The sequence below is a fragment of the Ambystoma mexicanum genome, chromosome 5q (assembly GCF_040938575.1).
Source record: "Ambystoma mexicanum isolate Mex_15411 chromosome 5q, UKY_AmexF1_1, whole genome shotgun sequence".
In the NCBI taxonomy this organism is placed as follows: domain Eukaryota; kingdom Metazoa; phylum Chordata; class Amphibia; order Caudata; family Ambystomatidae; genus Ambystoma; species Ambystoma mexicanum.
In genome coordinates this window covers 36,973,080-37,001,017 of record NC_090933.1, presented here as the reverse complement: position 1 = coordinate 37,001,017, position 27,938 = coordinate 36,973,080, and the positions used below count along the sequence as shown (strand labels likewise).

Genomic DNA, 27,938 nt, shown 5'->3' with positions numbered 1-27,938 from the left:
CCGTTTATAGCCGTTTCGGGAACCCCCACTATGCGTATATTATTTCTGTGACCTTGATTCGAGGTCATCACACTTGGCTTTGACTTGTTTGATATCTCGGACGAGCTCTGCGACGGTGCCCTGTAAGGTGTGAACATTATCCTCGTTGGCTCCGATTCTTTGCTCTGCCTCTGTGATTTTTGCACCATGTTGGTCCAGTTTGGCTCTGAGGGAGGCTACGTTAGCGTTTATATCGTCCAGTAAGGCTGCAAAGTTTTTGGCCATAGACTCCATCATTGCAGTTAAATCAGGTGGAGGTGGATCCAGCAGGGCCTCACTGTCTTTTTGCACCAAGGAAGAAGCCTGGTCTGGCCTAGGCGCTGCCTTGGTGAACTTGTCCATGGCGCCTACCTTGTTCGCTCCTCTTGCTCTGTTCGACATTGCTGTCTCAGATGGGCAGATTAGTAGTGAACTCAGTACAGGAGTTCAGTAGTGAGGGCGGCAGCTGACCAGTAGTTTTGGCGTGTAAAGTGGGGTTAGCAGGATCACCGTGACCGCCGCAGGAACAGTCGACGGAGATAGCTGGAGAGAGGTTCGATGGGCTCCAGAGTAGCCAGAAATATTGAGGCTCGCTTGGATACGTTCAACGAATGTGGGCCCCTCTTGGACGTAGTGTCGTTCTTGCTACCAGTTGTGAAGGGTGTCCTCCCTCCTCGTAGTTTATAGTGCTGTTTCAGCTCCCTGATTGCATATGTCCCGTAGGTGGATTGAAGGAATTGCCCGCTGTGAGGAGCAGCTGCGCGATTGCTCAAATGGTGCTCCCAGCCCGCGAGTGAGGAAGGGCTGGGGAGACTTTCATGCGGTAGCGGTAATCGCCGCCTCCGATGGCGTTGGGGAGCAGCCGCCACTGCATTGATCAGGCCCAGAGTACGGCAAACCGCCGCCGCGCCCGGAGGGGGAACAGCAGGTACTATTGAGGTGGAGGGGTAGCAGGGAGCGAGCTGCAGCCGCCTCAGCGATGAGCTCCGGCAAGGCAGCGGATGGTTGGGCGCACGCAACCCACTCCCCAGGCACTCTCCACCTTCGCCCGTGATCAGCGGCCTCGCGGCAGCAGACCAGAAGATGCACCTGTCGCCGTCCCAGTGTGGGAGCGCGGTCTCCAGCCCGGCGGCGGCGCACACAGAGGCCACAGTGCCCCGCTCCCCGAGGTCCAGGGTCAGGCCCAACAGCCGCACAGGGCCGGCCGGCTCAGTCGGTCGTATCTCGGTAGCAGCTAAGTCCAAGGCTGCGGATTTTCCACAGTATGTGCCCCGCAGTTAGGGGAGTTAGCCGGTACTGTTATCTGGGTTGGGGATGTACGGATTACGCCGTTGTAGATCTGTGGGTCTCGGAGCTTCGTAGCTAGGCGGCCATCTTGTCGGCTGCTCAACAGCGCCCCCAATAAATAATACATTATAACTAGAATACTTGAGTGTAAGTGTTTTTTGTATACTTCTATTGGTGGATTTCATTGCTACAACTATACAGCTCACATTGAAATCTCTTGAGCTAATTCTGGCTGCTCAGTCACACTACCAACTTGTGTAGTACAGACCTATACAAATAGGTGGGTTACCTAATACCAAGAGGACAAGGGTTGTGTGGTCTTCCACAGGGTTACTATATCAATTCTTGCCTAACACGCACCAACTAGATGTTGGCCTACACAAGGCATGTGAATCCAAGCCGATGCAAGCAACAGAAAGATTATTACTGGAAGGTAATATTTGTAATCTTTTTATACCACTTGGAGGTGATACTATGTGGATAGTGTTTGTGTTCAAATTGTAATCAAATAGGTACATTTGGAATAAAGACATACCTTGGAGAGGCCATGGAAACTAGTTGTCAGCGCTGAAAAATAAATGTTATAACTTTGGTACAAAGTAGATTGTTGGGATCTTTCTTTAAAAATACTTAATTGGGCTGGTGGTATGTGTGAGGGAAGATTTTTCATGTCATGCCAAATCTCCTTCGCCTGTGAGACCCCTAGCACTTTTTGTTGGACTTGTGGATTTATGTTCTATGTTCTTTGGTGAGTGAACTTTTTCCACCCACTAGCCCTTTCTTTTACTCTATGGGAGGAATTTTTGTGCATCTCCATACTATATTTTTGGAGTCACATGTTCCTCCAACTTTTGGGCATCTATGTTTCACTTGCAGGATTCAGCACTTTCTCAGCTGTGTTGCAGGGAGCCCCATTTTCCTTGAAAATTAAGGTTCCCAAAGGTATAGGGATAATGTTTATACCTTCCACATTACATATTGCGAGATCAGCACACAACCCCTTAAGTGAAGTGCTGAGGGGTTACACTCTATCCCCCTTTCTCAATGTTCCTGTAACCTTTATTAGTGATGAGCATACCTGAATGGCTGGTGTCAGTGGACATGTTCTGCTGACTGTTTAGCAGTTTTACTGAAGGCTGTCTTCACCGCTGAGGTAATGCACAGAAGGGTCACCACTGACCCAAAATGGTGACTGTATTCTTTATTCACTATTTCTTGTGTGCTTGATCTTGCTTGGTGGTACTTCTGCCGTGCTGGGTGGGGGAGGTCTGGGTTCGAATTTTGTCTTCAGTAGGAAATCTTGGTGAAACCTGCCGAGACCCCAGAGTGTCTGTGGAGAAAGGAAACAAGGGAAAAGCCTGAAACTCTGCAGTCCTTTTTCTTCTGGCATGCCTACCTGGAACCAGTTCCAACTGGGAAGCTGGGTTTCCTGAAAGAACAGCCACTGCCCCAAAGATTGAATGTAGCATGAGTGCTAATTGGATGAGTTCCTGTATAAATGGCTTGAATCCTGAGGCTGAAGACAAGTGACCGACTGGAGCTGAATACGAGGAGGAAGAAAATGAGATGCATGTAGCAACTTCGATCGACCGGAGATGCCTGCAGAATGACCACTGCTGTGCTGACCCTTTCTTCCAGGCAACATAGGATGGCTCTGTCCCTAGGACTAGTGGCACCGATCAGTCTTATGAAGACCTGCATTTCAAGCCATCCCACAAGAAGCTGTGACCTTCCTGGCCTGCAACCCGCCAATACCCAGGGACCTGTGCATTGTCTTAAGGAGAAGTCATCTCTCTGAACTTTGGTGGACTTCTGGACCTCCAGAGGCAAGATTCCACTCCTTGAAGTCCCCTCACAAGACTGCTGGACTGAGAAAGCAAGGGGAATAGTTTGAACGACAACAGTCCTTCATAAACTTTGTTTTGCCTCTCACTGGCCCCCCTACACTGATGCCTGACGCCATTTGGCTACAGCTGAGTATTTATCAGCCAATCATGCGCTGGTAGGCGTGAGCAGGCCTGCCTTCGATAAGGCCGCTGAGCGAAGGCCAACATCCTGTCCTGCCTGCCCATGCCGATTCTCTCAAGCCCTGCTTCTTCCCTCCTCTCTCTGGATCCACTGTTGCTGGAAGCACACGAAACTCAGGTACTGATTTTTGTCCCGTTATCATTAGACACCTGTTCAGACCAGCCACAAAGGTTGCTGCTACTAAACAAGCGCCTGTTTCATCCCTGCATGAACACTTATTCTACAGTGCCACTTTGATAAATACACGTGGCTCACTGTGTCCAAAACCAGGACCTGCTGTCCTTGCACCCGACACTCCCATCACCCTACCTCTTCCGCCACAACATCTAGATTATCACTGTCTACGTACCCAACTTGGCTCGCACCCAAACTTTATCTATGACTTTGACCATCATACCCTTCATTGCATTATATTGTGGTGCTTATAATTGCATGGCATACTGTATTGTACTGAACTGTATTGATGAACCTGATTGTCACTATTACTGATCCAACATTAATGATCCTAGTCCAATTTATTGAGCATTACGACCACTGTAAATTGTCACTATTGCTATATGACCTGGGTTTAGTGAATCTGCCTTCCGATACTACCACTACCCAGTAGTTCATTCTCAACTCTACTTCATCACATAAGTAGCTAACCTAACTTGCCTATTTTGCTACTCAGCAATATGGAACTTGCAACACATGTATTATTTATCGCACCTACCAAGCACTGCTGAACTAGCCTCACTGCAGAGCTGAATTAGTCTATTTTGTTGTACTAACACAGCCCACCTATCTGTGGGTTTCAGACTATCTGCAATGGTGAACTAGTCTCTTCTATAGTTAAGAAATGGTCTACATGGTAAAGTGATACTAGTTTATCTGCATTGGTGCACTAGTGTATACAGCTGTATTGAAATAGCCTACTCCTGCTGCCTTTTGATGTTTAAGTCCTTCCTGCACCACTGTTGATATTACATCTGTGAGCATTATGCAAGGCACCTACCAGCGCTGCTACATCCACTCATTATGACAATCTGGCTCTCCTTAATCATGTCCCCTTTTGCATTATACAAGACAGCATTCCATGCCTTGGGAACTATTACATAGCCTATAAAAATGGTGTGTCCAAAATTGCCTGCCCACGTCATCACCCTATCACTTGCCCTACACCTTTACTGCCCTCCTTGCCGCCATTCTCGCTAGATACCTACCATTCTCCAGCATTGGATCTTTCTTAGATTCAGATGCTTTGAATATTCCCTGTTGTCAGACTGGGAATCCTCGGTGTTAAAATAATTCTTTTTTTTTTTGTTTTTTGTTTTTTATTTTATTTTGTTGTTTAAAATATACACACATTGCTACATAACCGTGCATGTACCTAGCCCATTATGGCCTATGAGCAATTCTATTGTGTTGTCCCTCCACCCCATTTTGGGCCTTTTTATAGCTCCATCAAATGAGGTGGCAGGGATTAAGCCGCGCCCCCGGGAGCCATCTTCAGATTTTTCACCGCAGTCTGACAGACATGGGGAATCCTCAAGCTCTCTTTTTCTACTTTGTGTGGAATATATTTTTCTAATATGTTCCACTTCATTCCCCTGTTTAGGGGCTTTGGTCTCGGGTGGTTTTTGAGACCAATATCTCTTGTTTTTGACCCAAAATTGTTGGGTAAACCTTCTCTTCAGAATGGCTGCATCTCAGGCTGTTGAGAAGCCTCCCTTACCTGTTCAGGGACTGCACAAGGTGCAAGAAGAAGTTGGTCTGCACAAAGGACCCCCATGATCATTGCATTTACTGCTTGTATCCGCATGACATTCAAAAATGCGATATTTGCAAGATTTTTTCCAACAAGACTCTTCAGGACAGGCACAGAAGACTTCTTTTACATCTGGAAGGCAGAGATCAATCTTCGGATGAAGAGTCTGTCGGAACAGCTCCTGTCCCCTCCAGCATTCCATCTGAGAGGCAAACTTTGAAGAGAAGGTGCTCTTCAGTGGAAAGGAGTTCCTCTCGCATTGCCAAAAGTAAGAGGAAGCTGGAGTTAATACCCTTTCTACCTCCACTGGACTCCTCAAGCCAGAAACTCACATTGTTTCAGCCAAATCTACCTCCGAAGCTAAGGAAGATGTTTGCAAAAAGCAGGGGGGCGGGGGACATTCGTCAATGGGGAAACCGTCCACAAGTGATGTGAAAGATAAAGCCCCGTCGTCGGCCACACTGTCGACGAAACCCTCATCGATGATTACACAAAATGTCTACGGCAAGATCCTCGTCATTGGATTTATCGTCCACGAAACAGTCGTCGGCGAAGGAAGCACACCATTCGTCCACGAAGCACTCCACGAAACGCTTGTCCACGGGGGAGTGACCATCCAAAACACATTTGTCGACGGAACACTCAGCGATGGGGGAGAAACCATCCAAGCTGCGTTCGTCGACGGAACTATCGTCGGCGGGACGCTCGTCGACGAAAGTACCATCGAGCACAGAGGAATTGGAGCCTGAGGTGCTTCCACTCACGCCAGGGTGCCACCTGTCATTGAGGACAGTTTCCTTGAGGCTGCTGAAGCTGCTGTACCAATGGTAGCGCAAATTTCTCCTTTGGGGCTCATGGCACAGCTCCCTGATTTAATTCTCCAGGAGGAATTTTCAGAAGCAGAAGTGGTGGAAGAACGACCTGGTCCTTCCCCTAAGCAGCACAGTCCCCCTTTGCAGCTCTCTACGGAAGAGGCCGACTATCCTCATGACCCGATACTGATGTTGTCCGTACAGAGGATCATGGATGAGTTCTACAGGCATCAAAGGGAGCAGAGCAGGCTGTCTGATCTGGAAATCTGTCGGAGAGGCACGTCTCCAACTCCAGGCACACCAAGAAGTTCACCTCATAGGAGTAGACCTCAGAAGAGGGCACGATCATCTGAGCCCCCTCGAAGGTCTAGGAGCAGGACTCAGTGCTTCACCGACAAGGATCCCATCATTGCAAAGACCTCTATCTCCAGATAGGGATCCCACAATGGTGCCGTCCTCGGTTTCATTCGCGGATTGGCAGGAGGATTCTTTTAGAGAAGTCTCTGATCCAGAAGACAAAATTACACAGGAGCATGACGCAGCCAGTGAGTGGGACAAGTACATCGTCGAGAAGCCCAGGATGAGAGATTCCCCAGGAGATGCTTCACCTCCGCATGATCTGGTTTCTTTCCAACCATAATAGGCAAGACTGCAGAATTGTTAAAAATTCAGGTTACTTCAGAGAAAAAGAAATCAGTGCTTTATGAGCACAAGGGCAAATGCAGGAGGACGATTACCAGCATTCCTCACCTCGACTCCATCTGGGAGTCCGGATCCAAGATCTTATCTACGCCCTCGTCTACCCTGACTCTGGTGTCCAGACCAGAGAAGAAATATAAAGCGCCCGAGTCTGCGCCACTTAGCTTGAGAGGTCATGACTGCGAGATATGATCGCAAGCTTTGGCTACGTATGTCCAAATTGTCTAAGCAGTTACCACCAGAGCTTCAGGAAGAGGCTAGATCAATAATCACCGATGGTGAAGCAACCTCTGATCATATGATTGATCGCAGCGGTTGATGTGGCTGAATCAGGCTTCAGACAGATGACCCATTGCACAGTACTCCGAAGGCAGGCCTGGATGAAGGCTACTAATTTCAGGCCTGAAGTCCAAGCGCAGATATTGGACATGCCCATTGATGGACAAGAGCTCTTAGCGAAGAAAATAGACGACCACCTGAAGGGAATCAAATCAGACACGGACACAGCCCGAGCCATCAGTTCTTTAAAGGACAAGGACTGTCTGTCTTTGCGCCCCATTAGTGGCCTCCTCTTCTAAATACAGAGGGTGCGGCAGCTCCTCTTATGATCAGAAGGCGCAAGGTAGCACGTACCAAGAGAAAAAGTATCAATCCTCCAACAGATACTCCCATAGAGGCAGGCGTGGCTCCGCCCAGGGGAAGTCATAAGGCAAACAAAACTGACTATCCGATTCTGTCCCCTTAACGTCACACCCTGGTTGGGGGAAGGGTAAGCCAGTTCTTCCAACACTGGCAGTCAATTACATTGGACAAATGGGTGTGGCAGGTGATCAGAGAGGGTCACACCTTAGAATTTCTAGACCAACCTCCTTCCCTGCCTCCACCTTTGCGCAGGGGGCACATGTTAAAACAGGTCATGTCTGAAGTTCAAAAATTGCTCCAGAAAGCAGTGGTAGAGCCGGTGCCGTACCCCCAGAGGGGAAAGGGTTTCTACTTCTGCTTCTTCCTCATCAGAAAAGAAAAAAGTCAATGGAGACCCATCTTGGACCTAAGGGCGCTCAACAAATATATCAAACGCATAACATTCAAGATGGTAGCATTGCAAGGAGTGCTTCCTTGGTTAAACAAGAACGACTTCCTGGCAACTTTAGACTTGGAGGACGCTTACTTCCATATACCGATCCATCCAGCTCACAGACAGTTCCTCAGTTTCACGGTGGGAGAGCTTCATTTTCAGTTCTGGGTGCTCCCGTTTGGGCTAAAATCAGCGCAGAGAGTTTTCACAAAATGCTTGGCACCAGCAGCTGCAAAGCTCACGAGGACAGGAACGGAAGTCTTCCCATCTTGGACGACTGGCTGATAAAAGCATGTTCCGCCACAAGGGCTCGCTTCGCAGTTTAAAGGACGATCAACCTCCCAAAAGGGTTTGTTTTCTCCATAAACAACAAGAGGTCCTGCCCGTTCCCAGCAGGACAGTTGTTTTTCTGGGATACCAGCATTCCCAGGGTGAGACCATCGGCAGAAAGGGTAGCAGTGATTCTACGCTCATCCCTGTGCTTCCTGGAGAAACGGACAACATCAGTACGTTCTTACTAATCCCTTCTGGGCATGATGTCCTCATGCATATTCCTCATACCAAATTGCAGGCCTCGCATGAGACCAGTTGAGGAGGCCCTGGACCACCAATGGAAACAAGCTCTTGGATGTTGGGAGGATGTCGTCCAGATTCCATCGACGTTACACCAGGCTCTTTGATGGTGGAATGTTCCGTTTAATCTTCAACAAGGAATGCCGTTTCAAACACCGACCTCGACCCTTCTGCTGAGGACGGACGCATCATCGGGCTGGGGCGCTCACCTTGCGGACCTCCAAACCAAGGGCACTTGGTCGGTGCGAGAGTCCCAACTCCACATTAATGTGTTGGAGCTCAGGGCCATAAGGCAGGCGCTGAAGGCTTTCGTGCCGGTGGTAGCTGGACAGGTACTCACAGTCCAGACGGACAACACGACCTCCATGCACTACACAAACCAGCAGGGAGGCACGAGGTCAGCGATCCTGCCAGAAGAACCCCAAAGGCTATGGGCATGCGCCTTGCACCACGGGGCGCAGATCAAAGCAGAACATCTTCCGGGCGTCGACAATGGCCTAGTGGACAAGCTAAGCAGGGAATACACGTCATCGCACGAGTGGGAGCTGGATGAAAAGGAAATCCAGCAGATTTTTGCATTATGGGGTAATTCGCAGATCGACCTCTTTGCCACCAAGGACAACAAGAATTGCCAAAGGTTTGCCTCGAGGTACCCGGAGTATCAATCACTGGGAGACATGTTCTCAGTGGCTTGGACAAGAAGGTTCCTCTATGCCTTTTCCCCTCCATCCCCCTAATTGCGAGGGTACTGCGCAGACTGAAGGAACATAATTGTTCAATGATCCTAATTGCGCTGGATTGGGCGCGGCAAGTCTGGTACTCGACTCTGAAGCATCCTCCCAGCGGCCCCCGATTTGGCTCAAGGCGCATAAATATCTGTTGACGCAACAGAACCGCAAGGTCCTCCACCACGACCCGAGGAGCCCATCTCTCAAGGCATGGTTCCTGAGCAGCGTAAACTGATGAATCTTAAGCTACCATCAGAATGTTGGATATCATCAGGGCCACGAGAGCCCCGTTGACACGAGTCACCTACACCAGGAAAAGGACTTGTTTTTCCAAGTGGTGGGAGAGAGCTGCTCTCGATCCGCTCACTGTTTTGGTTGACCAAGTTCTACTCTACTTATTGTGCCTAGCTAAGACAGGGGTTTCATTGTCCTCCATCAAGGTCCATCTCTCAGTCACAGCGGCGTACATGATGACTCCGGAGATGCAATCCTTGCTCTCTTTGCCTGTGGTTTCTTTCTGAAAGGGCTGATGCGTACTTATCCTCCTACACCCATGTCGGTTCCGAACTGGAGCCTGAATACCGTCTTGACAGCCCTCATGGAACCTCCCTTCGAACCCATACACAGATGCGACGTAAAGTTCTTGTCTTGGAAAACATCCTTTTTGATAGCCATCACATCAGCCAGAAGGAACAGTAAATTGCAAGCTTTGTCGTCTGAACCTCTGTTTACTTTGTTCCAGAAGGACTGTGTCATCTTAAGGCCACATCCTAAGTTCCTTCCAAAGGTACTGTCGGAAATGACACTCACTGAGCGCATTGTTTTGCCAACCTTTTTCCGGAATTACACTTCTGAAGCAGAAAGAGCATTACACTCTCTGGACGTTGCGAGAGTTCTGAAGTTTTACTTGCAGAGAACTAAGGAGTTCCGCTCCTCAAACCGACTATTCATTGCTTTCTCTGGCCGTACCAAGGGACAGCATATCTCTAAAAGTCTGGCACGCTGGGTTTCGTCCTGCATCACCCACTGCCATCAGATAAAAGGCGGCCCTCTATCTAGACCGCCGTCAGAGCACTCCACCAGAGTAAGGGCGGTTTCAATTGCATTCCACGCAGGGGTGGCCTTGAAGGACATATGCAGAGCCCCCACGTGGAGCACTCTACACACATTTGCTAAACACTACTGCCTGGCTGAAGATACCAACAAAGAAACTGCAGTTGGATAGGCAGTGCTCCGCCATCTCTTTGCATAAGGTAGGACCAGCCTCCTTTTTTCCCACCTTTCCCGGAGTATGTAACCGTTGTGTTGCTGCATGGTAAAGGTTTGAACAGAAATATTTTTCTGTATTTATGCATAGATTTATATGATGGTGGCATGTTTTAACTGCTTGGTATTCTATTCAAGCATCAATCTATGAAAGATCCAATGGTGGAGAAGTTTTAATTACTTATCTGTAGCTGTATTTCTCCAGCATTGGTATCTTTCATAGATTCACATGCCCCCGCCCGCCTCCCCTGAGAGGCTGCTCCTATGCTCCGCATCCATCGTACTGTAGTCTCTATGGTTCAAAATCTGAAAATGGCTGCCGGGGGCGGAGCTTAAGCCCTACCACCTCATTGGTTGGGGCTATAAAGGACCAAAATGAGGTGGAGGGACTAAACAATAGAATGGCTCATAGGCCAAAATGGGCTAGGTGCATGCATGGCTATGTAGCAATGTGTGTATATTAAAAAAAATATATATTATTTTATCGATGGGGAATATTCAAGCATCTGAATCTATGAAAGATACCAATGCTGGAGACATACAGTTGCCGGTAAGTAACTAAAACTTCTCACATCACCAGTCCTAGTGACTGCACATATAAAACATGCACTTTGCCACACATAACGGAGAATATCCAACTCCATTCTAAACTGGGAAACAGCCTCTCTTATCCCATGCTAGGTATGACTAGGTGTTACCGCCTTAGATCTCGCACAATATGTCATGCTATTGAAACTACACCCAACCGTAAACATCACACACCTATACTCGCACCCACTGCAATTAACCTGCAAGTAGATATACCTCCTACCAACCCTGACATAACAGAACGGAATAATAGAATAGGTACTAGACTTTTCAGAAACAGCAACTCACTTGCCAAACCTAGCACTAAGACCACATGCGAATTGCATACAATCTCCAATAATCCTAAACACACACTTAACTCCCACAACAATTTGACAAAGAAGCCAATTGACACCTCAAGAAGGCTAATCAAAATCGCCCTATAAAAGGAGCACTACTGAACGTTATGTCCCTTGTTGCCCACGCAACTGAGATGGCTGATCTCATTTTGACCAACTACTTTGACTTTCTTGCTGTGACAGAAACATGATTATATGCTGCAGCTGGACCATCTCTAACCTTAGCGGTCCCTGACAACTATTCCATCCTCAGAATTGACAGACCCAAAGCCTGAGGGGGCGGAATAGCCATCTTCAAATCCACACTTGACATGAGATTAGACACCTCCTCTAGGTTGACCTCTTGTGAACTCCTTTCAGTCAAGTACCAAACCTCCCCGAAAAACACCATCACTATCCACCTCATATATAGGCCTCCAGGTCCGCCCGCATCCTTCGAAGAAGACATTACATCATTAGTAGCTGAGAAAACTAAACCCACGGCACAAAACATTATCCTAGGTGACTTCAACCTTGGCTAGAACAACGCAAACAACCTTCCTGCCACCTCCTTAGCCAACGCATTATCAGAATAAAGATTCATACAAATAAGCACCCTACCCACCCATGAGAAAGGTAGGATACTTGATTGGGTAGCGGACCTCAATTGTAATATTACCTTAAAGGAATCCTCACCACTCGTGTTACCGGATCACTATCTCTTGTCCCTAGAAATCAATGTCAACAACCCAGAGCCTAAAAAGGCCACCATCGTGCCACCTTGTCCGACCAGGAACAAACTAACTCAGCTGCTGAGCCTATAATACCTCTGGTAGTCCCAATACCCAATGCTCTACCTGCCACTAATGACCTCAATCTATTGCTTGACACCTACGACGACTCCATGACCAAAGCCATAGATACCATTTCCCTCTTACTGCGTAAAGGTAAACCTACAGCACATCTGAATTCATGGTTCACTCCTGAAATCAAATTACTACGCTCAGAAAAAAGAAAACTTGAGACACTTTGGAAATTGATCCCCTCTACAGAAAATTGTTAACCTAACCAACATCACAGTCACTTATAAAAGCGAGATAATCCACACCAAAAAAGAAACTTTCAACCTCTGAATAAACCAGGTAGGCTCCAGCACCAAAGAACTATTTAACATTTTAAAGGAATTAGAAAACCCTAACCCACCTCTCAATACCTGTACCAATGATAAACCTTGGTGCACTAGCATTCAAAATGCTCTCCAACAGAATCACAGGGCTGCAGACTAAAATAGCTGACAAACGGACCCAACTTACCTCCGGCAATCCCTCCATCCCTATCCTGCCATCAAAGTACACATTAACTCAGGATTCAAATTCAATAATGTAAGCATACCTGAGGTACAAAAAATTACAGCATCTCTGAAACCTTCAAATTGTAAAGGGGACAGTTGCCCAGATCAGATCATAAAAGATGCATCTAGATATTGATCTCCTTTTTATTACTAAACTAATAAACTCTTCTTTCGCTAGTAACTTAGTCCCAGGCAATCTGAAACAATCGTCAAGAAACAAACCTTAGATCCGTCTATTCCCACTAATTATAGACCAATTACTACAGTCCCTTTTTTACTGAAAATCTTAGATTGAGTTGCATACTTGCAAATTCAAAACTATTTGGAGACTCGCCAACTACTAGGAACTAGTCAATCTGGCTTTAGGTCCCAACATGGAATGGAAACTGCCCTTGTTGACCTTAATAGCCAGATCGACGAAATAAGACAAAGGCAGAGTTGCCATCTTACTTCTCTTAGACTTATCGGCAGCCTCTGATCTGGTTGACTATAAAATCCTATGCGACCACCTATCATCGGCAGCACACTTCTCCAACTCTGCTTTCACATGGATTCAATCATTCCTCACTAACAGAACAATGTGTGTATTCTCACCCACAGAGGCTGCCGACCCGCTCCCTATCACTTGCGTTGTCCCACAAGGCTCATGCATATATCTTCACAAAGCCCCTGTTTGATAAACTGGACCGTCTGGGTGTCACCTACACAAAATATGCAGACGACACCCAGATCCTCCTCACATTATCAGGCACTTATGACATAGATGTTTGTCAAATTACCGAAGTATACACCATCATTAAAGCATGGATGGCCATACATGGCCTCTGCCTGAATCATAAGACTGAGCTCCTCCTAGTGGGTTCACCCAATAACCTGTCGAAGTTGAGTCCCAACTACAGTAGCATCCTCATTGATGGTAATAACATTCCCATGGCCAAAAATGTAAAATCTCTTGGTTTCTACCTTGATGCCAACACCAATCTTATCAAACAGGTTAACATAACTGCGTCTGCCACTGCCTATACTGGCAAGCTGATCAGTGCTTGCAGACCTCTACTGTCCTCCAATAGTTGCCTCATACTGACCAGAGCACTTATTCAATCCAAACTGGACTTCTGCAATAGCCTATGCTTGGGAGCTAATAAATGCATAATTCACAAACTACAAGTAATGCAAAATAATGCGCTTAGAGCTGCATTAAATATACTGAGAAGAGAACATATCTCAGCAACTAGAAAGCTTTGCAAATGGCTCTCCATTCAAGAAAAAATCGACCTAAAAACCTTCTGCCTCACCTACAAAGCTCTGAACCACCAAACCCCACCTTATCTCACAGACAAAATTCACTTTGAATAAGTCAACCAGAATCAAAAAATCTACTAACACTTTCTGTCTGGTGATGCCCAGGTACAATCTAAAAAGAGCTGGCGGAACCAGTTTCCCGGTTCTAGCTGCCCATCTATGGAACACACTTCCGCAGGACATTAAAACTAGACCAACGTTCGAAAAATTCAGAAGTCACATCATCACATGGTTACTGAACAAAGGACATCACACCCAACACTTGGCTATACACCTGACACTTGTTGTACTACTATCCTCCTGTTAAGTTGATTCTGTCACCCGCAATATGTATGTATAAACTGTATATTACTTGTACTTCCTATCTGTAATCTGTATATGTAACTGCACCCTGCAACCATGATCGTCACCTTAAGTGCCCAGATACCCCTGGGTCAGGCTCCCTTTATAAATAAAATAAACAAATATGGTCTGTTGAAAAGGATGCCAAAACCACTCAGCCACGAGAAGCAACGATTAAGCCTTTGCTGCGAGATATGAGACAGGCATGGTATCAAGAGACACACCGACTCAAAGATATTTGTTATGAAAACCTTTATTACTAAAGGTCCTGCGTTGATGCATTGCCTAACTGGCCCGAACACTAAAGAGATGGTTCCCTTAACTGATGTTTCTATGGGCCGTCAATGTCTGAGTCTAAAATAAAAATCTGCCTAAACGTATACTTGCCCGCTTTCATAAAAAAAATGTGTTGGGAAGTATGTTAAAAGTAAAAAGTGGTGGTTCTCAAATAGGAAAATTAGGATTGTTTTCAGGTGGTCTTCTCTCTTGGTGTAGTTTGGACAGCTTCACAAGAATGAGTTCAATCAAGAAAAGGGACTGTTCATAGGACCTTCTGCATGGTTGAAACAATGTCAATGTCTTTAAAACCTTGGGGTTCCCTTCCTCAATATTCGATTCCTTCATTAACACAAAATAATTAAGATTTCACTTTGTTGGGCCTCTTAGAGTTCCCTTGCCCAAGCTGAGGCCTCTCTTGAGTTCAGTTTGTCAGGTTGTACCTTTCTTTCATATAAAATTCTTTCAAGGAATAGCATCAGAGGCTTTTGAAAAAGCCAGGTTCTATTCTCTTCCTAAGCGTGACCACATTGAGCTTTAACCCCTCATTAATTTCCTGCTCTTATCCTTTTACCTTCAGTGGCTTTCTGCACCCCCTTCTTATTCCCCTCTGTTTTCTTGACTTCTATCTTGTGCTCACTGGCACCTTTTAACTTCGTCCCTGCACACTTGCACCTTCTTTACCTTTCCGTGCCCACTGACTCTTTTTCCAAGTTTCCTGTGCACAGTTGGACGCTTTCCACTCTGCCTGGTTCACTTATACCCTGCTGTCATTTCCGGTCACTCATGCCCTTTTTATTACAGTTCTTTCACTTTGCGCTGCTTACGTGCTCTGCTCTTCTTGCTTTCTCTTGCTCTTGCTCATGTCACTATTCTTTCATTCTATATTGCTTTACTGGTTCCTTTCTTTTCTCCGCTCCATGCCACTTTCTGCATTCCTTTCGCATGCTCCGGTCAGCCGCATGCTCCAGAGTCTCTCTCGCTCTTTCTTACTTTCATAAGACCCACTTGGGCAGCAGCATGTTGACAAGCGTTCCCTTCTAGTTGTGCGGGCCTGAGGTCAGGGTTTCACCACCTGCCCCTCAGACACTCTTGGGGCCGGCACAGGTGCCAAGGGAACAATCAATATTTCCACTGCCAATAGCAGCCTGCATGGTGCTTCGCTCTGGCTCCCTGGCGACACGGCCCCCTAGTCACGCTGCAGCCCCTTACCAACACTGGGCCCAGCATCTCGGCACCACGCTATTCTCCTCTGGCCCATAGATCCTGCTGCAACATCCCCCAGCTCCCTCACCTGTGTTGAACCACACCTTTTTATAATTGTGAAAACCAGTCAAAGGAGTCAGGTGTGAGTGATAATTAGTAAGTGCCTGATTCTGCCAATGGGAAAACTTAAGTTCTTTCTACTGCCGATTTCCCTTACTCTCCATGTTATTCATATGGGAAATCTTCACTACTCTCACTTAGGGTCTGTAACACTACAGTCCCTTGTTCTCCTTGCATTACCCAGGGCCGTGCTGCCCTGGCTGCAGTTACTCAGCGCATGGCTGCCCTGTTTCCCCTCCCCTCGCGCTTGAACCCCCCTGCCTTTCCCCTTACACTTCACGTTCACGCACTTGTACGATATGAATAACACAAGGCCTAGTAAGATTGTTTGTCTTGTCCTCCCTTAGTCTTCCCGCGCCTCGAAACACACGTGTACTGGCACATTATAAATGACTTATATCATATTCCCAGTTGCCTCTTCTTCGTCCCAATATTGGTTGAAAATCGGGAGGGGGAGATGGAATGGGTTTGGAAATAAGCTAAGGTAAAGGATTTTGACATATAATGGGGAAAAAGGGAAATACCATGTCTCGCCCTTGGGTGTTCTCCTCCCAATCCCCTGTGACCCTCTACTCAGATGATCCACCCTCGCTTGTCCACCCCCAAGTTCAGGATCCAAAAGTGATGGCCCTTACCTGGCCGCCTGAACAGAGGATCCCGTGGGACTAGGTGGAAGGACATTCAGATTTCTCATAGCCTTTCCACTCGACTGCTGCTGTGAAAACAATGTGTCCTTTTTTTTGTCTGAAGACCAAGAATCCACTGACCGGGTTGAGTAGCTGCTGGATTGTGAGGGTGTCTGCCTGCATCATCCTCTTCACTGCTGAGGGACTTGAGGTAATACGATGGGGTACATTTATCAGCCCAGCAGAACTCCCCACATCACTAAACTGCATTTCAGCAGTATGGCTGCGCTGGCTCTGTTGAGCACCATTACCTTGCATCAAAATTGCATTTTACAGTCCCCAAAATAATGGCTGCACTGTCTTTACCAGGAACATATGGCGCAAGATGGAACCTGGAACACCCAGAGAATTACTGGCAGGCATTTTCTCCATTTGCATCAAAAAGAATTATTCAAATGCAGCCTAGTGCAGCGCTGCTATGCTGCCAGAACTTCCAACCAAAGAAGTTTTGCATTTGAAAGTGGCTTTGCACTGATGCCATTCCCATTTTTCAACATGACAGTTGGTTCCAGTAAGACACATTCATACCCATTTATCTTCAGGCCATACCAGTAAAAGAGGGCAGTCCTCCCTGAAAGGCATGACGTGTCAAATCAAATCTGTAAAATATCAGAGAAATTCACTACAGCTGCACAGCAAATGTTTTACTTTTGCAACAATCTAACACCGTTCAAACTTTTCAGAAAAGGCTCTCTCTCTGCTTCTGCTTGATGTCAGTTTCGGAGAGCCCTTGTGTTGGACAGCTTTATGTGTATTAGAAATTTACTAGGGCTGTAAATGTTCAGCATCTAGATGAGGGAAAAGCCGCATTTGTGAAAGTGACATCCAAGGAAAATTAACCCACGTGCTTTTGCATAACAAGAAAATGCCTTTTTAAAAGTGAAATGTTAAACTAAGGCTTTGTGCTTGCATAGAAATGTGATGGGGGGGGGGGGTTTGCTTTAAAAATATACATATGTATTTCTAAAAAACTTGCTTTTCTGGTTAAGGTTAGAAAAATAAATCAAAGTACTTTGCGGTTAGCAGAACAGGTTGGGCAGGCCCTGGCTTCAAAGGGCCCTGCCTTTCCTGGGAACAGAATCCTCTTCCCCCCAAGTGGACCAGCCCCCTGGAAACCATGAATGGGCCAAGGGGGAGAATCTAGCACCCTCGTCCGACGAAGCGGCACTGCCCAAGCCTGAGACAATGGACTGCCTGGGCACATAGATGTGAATTCCTGGTGACATCTCCCCTCCACTCAAGTTGAAGGACTTCAAAGATAAATCCATGGCAACACTGGGCTAAACTGAGCCAGAGCCTTACATTTGGCTGTGGGTTGGAAGGAATGCCCATTTTTGGAAAACAAAGCCAGCCCAGTTGATTTCAGAGACTATCCAGTTTATTTATTTCAGTAATCAAGACATATTAATGTGAAATTACGACCATTTAAATGTCATGTTTGCGCCATTAAAATAAGACGTAGGTATTTCTAGCATGTTGGAGATGCAAACGCCAGGAAAATGGCAATCCTGCGGAAAGCTTACATGGCACAGCTTTGAAAATTAATGAAAACATGCCATGTTATAATGTGTAAATATATACAATTGTAGAATTTTAGGTGAAAGTTGTTCCATGGAAATGGCGAAAGATTGCCAGGATGCCTCGACAGCATCACACCGTTTTGAGATTTGGATGGTATATTCTTGGTAAAATATATGATCTGGTTATCTAATTTTTATAAGGGTGATGGGTATAAAAATAAGTGTTTTGCTCCATCACTTATTTTGGCAAAAATAAGTTGAACCATAGGTAACTCATAAAACACCCACCATAAAAATGTCACCTCATTCAGTCCAATCTGCTTACAGGGAGGAGGCAACATCCACAGCTGACATATCCGATTTTAAGAGGTTTTTCTAGCTTGGGTCGGCCCGATAGTAAAATCCTCTGATGTCATGCTCTTTATATAAAGGGGCGACCTAGCTAGCTCTGGATTGTGTTCTGACTTTTCCGAGTCCTGCACATCGAGATCCAGACATTCCAGATTCACCCTGTAAGATTCCAGATTCCACTGCCAGGCCAGTGCTAGGTAGAACCACTGATCCAGAAAAATCCAACAAAAATCCCAATAATTCAAGGAGAGCCCAGCTGATGCACCTCGCTATCCAGTGACAAGACTAGGCCCAGCTGTCCCCTTCTATGAGAGCCTGCTGCTGTTTGCAGTGACTAGATCTTGCTTCGCTGTCCAGAAACCCAGTCTGCTGTCCAAGCTACCACATTCAAGTGCTTGTTGTATTTCCCTTCCCCAGTACCACAAACTGCATCCATTGCTTTGTTACCTTGTATTAGGCCCATTCCGATAGAAATGCTATAACTGCCCTAAGCAAAATCCTTAAAACTGTCTGGATCCTCGTATCTTGTTTTTAGGAAAATCTGCAGTAATCTCCATGTGTTGGCACCATTCTTTCCAGCTAATTAATTCCCCCATAAAGAGGCACACAGCGTGAGGCGGTTCAAACTGCAGCTCAGCCCTTTTGATGGGCAGCGTTCCTCTTTTATAGCCACTTAAATATAGTCTCAGTAAAACTTGTCATTTCCTTTTCAAACCGAGTTGTCCCGTGAAATTATTTCCATTTAAAGAGTTTCCTTTCCCGCTTAGAAGTTCATACTGCCAACATTCAGAGTTACCCTTTCACATCCTACCAGTGAGGTGTCTTTGTACCTTAGCATCAAAACTGATTTCCAAATTTTGTCTGTTTAACCCATTTTCCAAGCTGTTTTGTCATTTTAAACCTGTGAACCTAAGCAAATGCAAGTTCTCCACGTGTGATTTGGCTGCACTGTTTTTCCTTCCAAAGTGGATTTTCTGAACTGTATGCCCGTTGTTAGTACATTGCCTTGTGGTTTGCTAGTGTTCTTAGCCTTTGTGGCTAAGGTGGTGATTTGTACTTTTGGGTGTTTGCCCAGGCATAACGCTGATCCGCATTCAGGGAGCCTTCCATGAAGTCCCTGGACCCTTTTACCAACTATAAAGTACTGTACTTGTTATAGAATATATCCTCTAAAACTCTGCCTTTCCTACAGTTGGCCCTGATCATGTGCCTAATGCTAGCCACTGGACCACCAGTGCCCTTCTGCCTCTGAGAACGTTCATGTCTACATTAGGGAAGGACTGCTAAAGCATAAGGCCTCTGTGGAGGAAATATTAAAAGTGTTGGAAAGTACTTGCTTGCGGTGTCCAGTTATTATGTCGACTGTAAAAAGTTGAATGCTAAAAAATGTGGACAATAAAGTCGAAAAAAAATTCAAATGTTTTTTTTTATTTGTATGTTTTTTGGGGTCTAGCTAGTAAAAATAAACAGGGGGTTGGCGGGAATCCCCCCATTAAAAAAAAAAAAAATTCAGATTTTTTTTCGACATTTTTGCAGTTGGCATTTTCACTATAAACCCTTACTTGCTATTGTTGGTATTGTAACTGTATTATTCCTGAAACCGAAAGTGACATAGTTTACTCCAAAGTGGGTTTTACTTGAATTCCATAATGCTATTCTTTTATACTGTTTACTTACCAGAAGTATTGTATAGGTTTTTAAACAGTGTTTAATATTTGATAGTACTTAACTTTCTAAGCTTTCTCTTTGCCTGTGTATATATAAAATAAACCATTATGTTTACATATATATGTGCATAACTGTTTGGACCATATGTATTATGCAAGTTCTTTGTACCTTCCTACAGCCCTCACCCTGCTGAGATAATCCTGGCTGTTCTGCCATTGCTACTCTCACCCTGAGTCGTACAGGCTTATACTAAGAGTTGGCGTTCTGTATTGCCCAAGCGATACTTTTATGAAGTCCCGAATAGGTGGAATTTAGAAAAACTGTCTTAACCGTATGTAAATGTAGCAACTTGAATTCTAGTATAAAAAAGGCGACACCTTGTTCTGAAAACGTGTGCATTTGTTTACTGAAATGGAATCTAGATTTTTGAAGTATGTTTTGTTAGTAATTTTAACCACTTCCTCCTCGCCAGGCTGTCCAAATCCTGAGCTTGGCGTTGTGTGTGATGTGGATTGTTTTGTGTCTTTGCTCTTGTGCTAATTGCAAGCACCGCATTTAACTCAGAAAAACACTTATTTAAATTGGATAATGTCTTAAATTAGTTCACCTATTTTCATACCTTTTTTGTATTTCAGGTGGGACGTGGAGGGATGCTTATCAGAGGTACGATATTTCTGTATTATGGTTTGTGGCTGTTTTTTAAAAATGCTTCTGCAACAGGAGCTTCCAGGGATCCACCTAGAACACCTATGCAGGAGTCAGCACTGTTCCCTTTTCAGGGAAGACATGCCTAAACTCCAGTTTTGATAAATGTTATGTGTTGCCCTCGTTAGATAACCCCTGCCTCTGTGTGTCCACTTCCTTCCAGAAAATAAAAATGTCCTTGCTCCTTAAAGAGCTGATAAAAGCTGATGTTTGAGCTTAAAGGTAATTTTCTGCGGGTAGATTTTCAAGGTTGCAGAAGCCCACACTTGACTTATGCTTTGTTAGGTAAGATTTTCGTAGTAATGATAAATCTTCCTGACCTGTGTCAACCTCAGATCTTTGTGATTTTAGTGGTGGATAATTTTCTTGTACCTATGAGTGGCAACCTGTTTCCACACTCAGAGAATCTTTAACTCTTTTTATGGGTATAATTTGTTGACTCTCCATAGTGTCATTTTAAAGTTATCCTCTTTAATAACTTTTTGGCAATAAGTGCCTGTTGTTGCTGGGTTGCCCTAGGTGCTCCCCTTTTTACTTTCGTTTGCTAACCTTTGTGAGAACAACAGTTCCCAAGGGTAGAAAGGATCTTTGGATCCCTTTTACATTTTGTTAGGTGAAACCAGCACACCCCACCTTATGTGGAGTACTAGGGAGAAACAATGTATCCTCTGTCCTGATACATTCTGGTTTCACCATCAGTCTTGTGGCCAATGCTGGATTTTACTTTTATGGACTTCATTGATTCATGGTGCGTCACCCTTTCTCAACTCTCATGCTGGACTTTCTTTGCATCTCGTACACATGGTGGCCCTGAATCATGCTGTTCCCGTCTCCATCTTGTATCCTGGCTTGCAACATTATGTGTTACTACTGACTTCTCCAATTGTATTCGCTCTCCCGTCTTGCTTCCCCACTATTTTTGTCCGCTTACTCTTTTCTCTCCTCCTCGCCCTTTTTCCTATCTCCTCCCATTACTTTCTTCTATGCAATTAATCTATCAGAATTGTCCCTGGAACTAGTATGATGGCAACCTCGCCTGTCCCCTCTGCCTCCCCCTTACTTGTTCCTCCCCAAACCCTCCAGCACCATCTGAAATGTCGTCAGCCCTAGTGCAATAGTCGCTTGTTTTGTTCCTCCTCTGTTTCTGCACCCCTCTCCCTCACATTTTTGTTTTTCTCCGGCTCTACCAGAAATTTCGTCAGGCCTAGTACGGTAGTCACCTGTCTGTTTCCATTTCCTTCCCACTCTCCCCCTCCCTTCCTTATCTGTCTTAGCTCTTGCACTATCTGAAATGTCATCAAGCCGAGTACGATAATTAATTTCACATCCTTACTGTTCATGGCCTGTAAGAATGCCATTGTATTTTCCCTTGTTCCCTCCCTTGCCTTGAAGAGCTTTGAAACACATTGTGTATAAGCGCTTTATAAATAAACTATCTCATCATATCCCCTTTCACACTAAAACTGTAACAATTGTTACAGGGACAAGCTTACCTTCAATGGCTCCTGGCAGTGATACCTTGTATTTGGTGCACCTCAACTACGGGCTGTTTTCACAGCTGCATTAAAGGCCCTTAAGGGTGCTCATTTTACCAAAATGGCCCCGTCTTCTTTTTATGCCATTTTAGTGTTTCTTGTCATTCCTTGTTCCTTCCCCTGACATCCAGAGCTTGAAATTCCTTTGAGATTTTTATCTTTGGCGGGAGTCCCCTGGACTCCTCGCCCAGTCTCCAGTCTGTCTGTGAAGGCAGGAAGCGAGGGAGGAATCCAAAACTCCACAGCCCTTTGTCTTCCTCCTTGCCTCAATGGTGACCTATCCCAGTGAGGGGGCTGGCTGTCCTGATTGGATAACCAGACCGCCCCTTGTTATAAAATGCGGGCATAGAATGCAGAAGTTGTGCTTTAGTTCCTGATAAATACTTCAAACTTGGAAGCTGAGGACGAGTCGACCACTGGACCCGAAACCGAAGAGGTTAATGAAGGAAAAGCGGCTGAGATGATTTCCAACGACCGGAGAGCCTGCTGTGTAACTGGAGCCTGCTGTAGCCCTTCCTTCTTGTCGACCTGTGGACTCCAAAAATGACGACCCAGTGCATGGTGAGGCCCACTAGACTCAAGAAGACCTGCATTTTGAGCCATCCCACGCATTGCTGCGACCTTGCGCAATACCCTGGGACATCGAGCCATTGTGTGGTACACAGTCTTCCGAATCTCGCTGAAACGTCATCGGCATCCTGGTGGATCTCCAGAGACACGAATTGAGTCCGAAAAGACCCCTCACCTGAGTGCTGGACCTTTGTAACGACGTGAATGCAACCGTGATTTTCTGTCTTCTCTGTGCTCCTTGGAATGGTGCCAAATCCACAGAACTTCATTCAGTTGCAAGGAAAATCTTGGATAGAGCCGCTTTCATTGATCCCTGCTGCAAAGTCCCTTCCAAAGTCCTGTTTTCAGTCACCACGACACGGAATCCACTGACCAGGTTTTTGGCTGAAGTAGTCCTGCTGCAAAATCTTCTTCAATGCTGAGGTACTGTTGGCTTGGGTATGTACTTACCTTAAGTCTCTTAGGATCTCTGTATAGCTGTGAGGTGTTTTGTGATTAGGAGGTCTCTCGCCCCGTTCACCAAGTCCCACTGCTAGAATCCTGCTAGGGTGTCTTCCGTGAAGCCCCTAGACCCTCTTCTGACTCTAGAAGTAAAGTACTCGCCTGTTTGCCCAGTCTCCCTAAGGAACTCTGACTTTTACTACTTAAGAACCTATTCTGACACTGTCACTCGATCCTAGTCACCCCCCCCTTCTGCCACTGAGAACACTCATGTTCCAAGAATAAGGGAAATACTTTTTAAGGATTGGGCCTTTCGCCTAGAAAAGAGAATAAGTGTTTAAAAGTTACTTACGAAAAAGAGTTGGTTGGTAACTGTTACTAAGAATGAACAGTTACAAAAGTTCTTACTTATCTTGGATGTCTGATGCACTGTTCTCAAAATTGTTTTACATCTTTCTTTCCTTAGAAACTGTTTTGCCATTCAAGTAGATATGAAGGTTAATGACTCGCCTGTGATTAAGTTGTGCCTCTTCCCAAAAGTAATGTGTTGGGTTCACTAGATTATTCCTCCAGGATAATTGTATGAGTGTCCTCCAACCGGGTCTTGCTTCCCCTGATTTGCTGCTAGCCTGTCCAGAATAAGTCTGTATTAGGTTGTTGCCTACCTAGAATAACTTTCAGTCATTCAGTAAAGTGTAACGTTGGGTTTTGCTTTACATGTGCTGTTTAGATGGGCACAAGAAGAGTCTGTGGTTCTAACTGTCCCCAAATAAGTCATACATAAGGTACTTGTAAACTTGCGAAGATCTAACCTGGACTCCATTGTGAGATTAAAGTATATGGGTTTTACTTACCTTGAGTTGGCTATGTGCCTCCCAAAATAAATTACAAGAGATATTGCTTATCTCAGTCTGTGTTTCACTGACCTCAAAAGCACCTGTAATTGAATAGTACATCCTTAGGTTTTACTCCCCTAATATAACTGTGTTATCACAAAAGTAGTGATGGGTTTTTAACCATAACTGGAATAAGTGTTCCACTATTCACTAAAATGATATTGCCAAGTTGACTGATTATGTGATTTGTACTTGGTCACTGTAGAACTGGTAGGGTCTACTGCCCTTGCGTTACTGAATGTAATTGTGAAAGGTAACAATTGGTTTTTATTCCCCAAGAATAGGCTTGACCTATACTGAATGTGTATGAAAAGGGTTTTGACGACCCTAGAACTACTGTTAGGTGTTCGAAATAAGGTTTATACTTTGGTCTGTGCACCTTCAAGCATAGTGCTGTTATATTTACGATTACATATAATGTGTGATAGTACTTATTTACCCTTAGATTTATCTGGGCCTACTTGTATTTAAACAATTTATTTTTACATACATCGGGCCTGATTCATTAACATTTTCCTATGGGATTGCACCATTATAAAACACTTCCATGAATCGTGCCTATAGTGTTTCAGTGTTTCTTTGCACCATTTGTATTAAAATTGAATTTGTACGGATTCTACAGACCTCTCTCCCTCCTAAAATGAGCCTGGCTGCTCTGTTACCATGAACTCTGGTTGTACAGCCTTATACTAAGAGTGGAGTCTTGTACTGTCTCTGTTGAATGGTTTTACTAAGCCCTTAGTTGCACTTCAGAAAACTGTCCTCACACAGCAATTTGGGGATTGCGCCAAAGTGGAGTTAGTCTCGGGGTTAGTTGGTCCCACTAACCCAAAGGGAAGAAGTCTTCCTGTCCGGAGCTTCTCTGTTGGTGTGACAAAGGAGGTCAGCACAGCAGCAGGGTTTAACTGGGCAATTCAAGGTCCACAAGGTTGCAGCGGGCTTCTCTTCACGATTTCTTCTTCAGATGTTTCTTCCAGTGGTCAACTATGCCTCTAGTCCCAAAACCCTGTCCTTTTATGCAAATTCATTGACGGCCTACGCTGTCAATCACACAGCAGGGTGGTTGTCCTTCCCGGACAGCCAGCCGGCCAAACAGGACTGGTTTCGTACAGGCATTCCTAGAGACAAAGGACAGGGGAGTTTCGGGATCCTCCCCCACTTCCTGCCCTTCCAGACACACTGGAGCCAGGTGCGGACTTCAGGGCTGAACCCCACCAGCAAAACACAAAGGGCTCAAACTTGTCTCAACACACAGAATTAAAGTCGAGAAAGACCTCACCAACAGAACATTTCGAAAAAAAGGCTGGTTCCATTTTGACTAAATGGTCACCCATGGGTGCTGTACTGCAGCTGAGGATTCAGCATGTGGTTTACATGTACATTGGTAGTAAAAAGTAAACCACTGCCACCAGCCATTTAAAGTAGTCAGTGTTAGGAAGAATTCTCATAAATGGGTCAATTCCTCCCACCTTAGAGCCCTCCAATGCTTTTGCTAAACTTTGGCACTTTGAACTTTTCATTCTGTGCGTTTTACTCTTGTGTTTTCTTTGGTTATGGAGTTTTAGACAACTCCATAGGCATCTCCTTTTCATGTGTGTCACACAGTACCCTCTGTGCTGGCACAGGGAAGCCTTTCAGGCTTTCCCAAGGTTTAAATACCTTCTCTGGGATAAACTGTTTCCTAGAGAATGTAATGTGAAATTGACTTTACTAGTCTTTTCAAAATCCTACACCCCGCACACCCTATCTTACAATAGTGTTGGAGGGGTTACTTAGTATCTATCCCCTATGTCTAGAAACTCATGTAGCAGTCATATTCTACCCTTTCCTCTCGAAGTGGCAGTGGTTTTACAAGGAACTATCATGATTTTTCCCGACCGCCAACACCGGTAGTGTTAAATCGCGGGAGCCAAGGTTTGCAAGATGGCACCTGAGCCTCCCTTGTTTAAACGGGTCCCGGTATTGTTTTTCCGCCATTTCCTTGGGTAAGCTCCTTCTAGAGTTTGTCTATGCGCGCCAAACCAGGTTTGGTCCCTCTGTTCCTATGCCTTTGGCGGGCTTCAGGTATGAAGGCCGCCTCTGGCGCCCGTGTTTCTGGGGTGGGCAGGAAGTGAGGGAGGTGCCCAAAACTCCCTGTGCTTAGTCTCCTATGAGACTCAATTGCACTCTGGCGTGATTGGCTGGCTGACTGTCTGGCGAGGTCAGCCACCCTGCTGGGTGAGTGGCAGCTAGGCTGGAATGAATGGGAGAAAACCGTTTAAAAGGCGAGTCTCTTGGCTTGGAAAGCAGAGCCGACCACTGGAACGAAAGAACCGAAGACGAGCTGAAAGAGGACGGCTGCTGCAACTCCTGGACCGTTGGTTTGCCCGGTGAAGCCCTGCTGCAGGTCCGAATAACCAAGTTCATCTCGACTGAGAAGCCCTTCAAGGACGACTTCTCCCTTTAAGTTGGTGGGACCAATCAACTTGTAATCCACCTGGATAACATTCTCAGAGCTGGTTTTATTTTCCTCAGAGTGCTGCAGGAAACCGAATAGTCAGGCAGAAGAACACCAGTTTGTGCTTGACTACAGCTATCGGAATTGAAGATTTGCCTTTGCCAGCTTTTTGATCAGTCCCACTGCAGTGCAGGATTCCGACATCCTCCCTCTTGTCCGTACGACTGAGGCTCTGGAACAGCGAGATCTGCAGGAACTGCCAGGAACAGACTTCTTTAGCTGCATCTTTTTCTTCATTGTAAGGTACTGTGAAAACCCGACCGAGAGAATGTACCTCTCGCTGCGAAAGTGCTCGAAACTTTGGCAACTTGCAGGCCTAGTCAGCTTGTGACCAACATATGAATCTTTCTTTTACAAACTACTTCTGAGAACTTTGGCCAAGGATTTTCCGCTAACCTCCAGAACTGCTTTATCCTATACAAGACTTTGGCCCATTGACTTTGGCCTAACCTATTGCATTGAATCGACTCCTCTGGTGAACTCAAACGATTTGCACTGTTTTAGAATAATTGTAATATTCGTTTTATTAACGTATGCCTTTTTGCTCCTACAAAAGGATAAGGGGATATGGGGTACTTCAAAATGGTGCCTGGGCCTCCTTTTTTTAAACTGGCCCCGGTCCTCTTTTTTTCGCCATTTCTTTTTTGGAAAGGTCCTTCTAGCGTTTGTCTCTGCGTGCCAAACCTGGTTTGGTCCCTTTGTTCCTACGCCTTTGGCGGGCTTCAGGACTGAAGACCGCCTCTGGCGCCTGAGTGTCTGGGGTGGGCAAGAAGTGAGGGAGGTGCCCGAAACTCCCTGTGCTTGGTCTCCTTGGAGACCCAAATGCACTCTGTGGTGATTGGCTGGCTGACTGTCCAGCAATGAGAGCCACTCTGCTGGGTGGTTATCAGCTAGGCTGGAATGAATAGGAGAGAACTGTGTAAAAGGCAAGGCTTTTGGCTTGAAAGGCAGTTGACCACTGGACAAAGGAACCGAGGAACAACTTTGAGGACGTCTGCTGCAACTCCTGGACCGTTGGCTTGCTCAGTGAAGCCCTGCTGCTGTGCTGAAACACCAAATTCATATTGACAGAGAAGCCCCTGCAAGGACGACTTCTCCTTTTGAGTTGTTGAGACAATCATCTTCAAAGTAAGCCACCTGGACATCCATCTCGGAGCTGGTTGAATTTCCACAGAGCTGCTGCTGGAAACCATATAGCCATGGAGAGGAATGCCAGATTGTGTGCGTTGCTTTTTAGCTGGCATAGAGCTCCAGGTAGATCCTCCGGATTCCCAGGAAGCAGGACTGACCGAGCCTGAGCCCCCTCAACAGGCTGCAGTACCCCAGAAGCAAGG

At 45.7% G+C, this 27,938-nt stretch overlaps 1 protein-coding gene across 2 annotated transcripts in view; it reads left to right on the top strand.

The window, feature by feature from the left end:
- The window catches only part of LOC138497172 (uncharacterized), a 1,228,614-nt gene that overhangs the window by 452,807 nt on the left and 747,869 nt on the right, over positions 1-27,938 (top strand). For both annotated transcript variants that reach the window (XM_069620463.1, XM_069620462.1), the window contains exon 10: positions 20,596-20,623. In XM_069620463.1, coding sequence (XP_069476564.1) covers positions 20,596-20,623 — 28 coding nt within the window. The remainder of the gene's footprint in view (positions 1-20,595; positions 20,624-27,938) is intronic.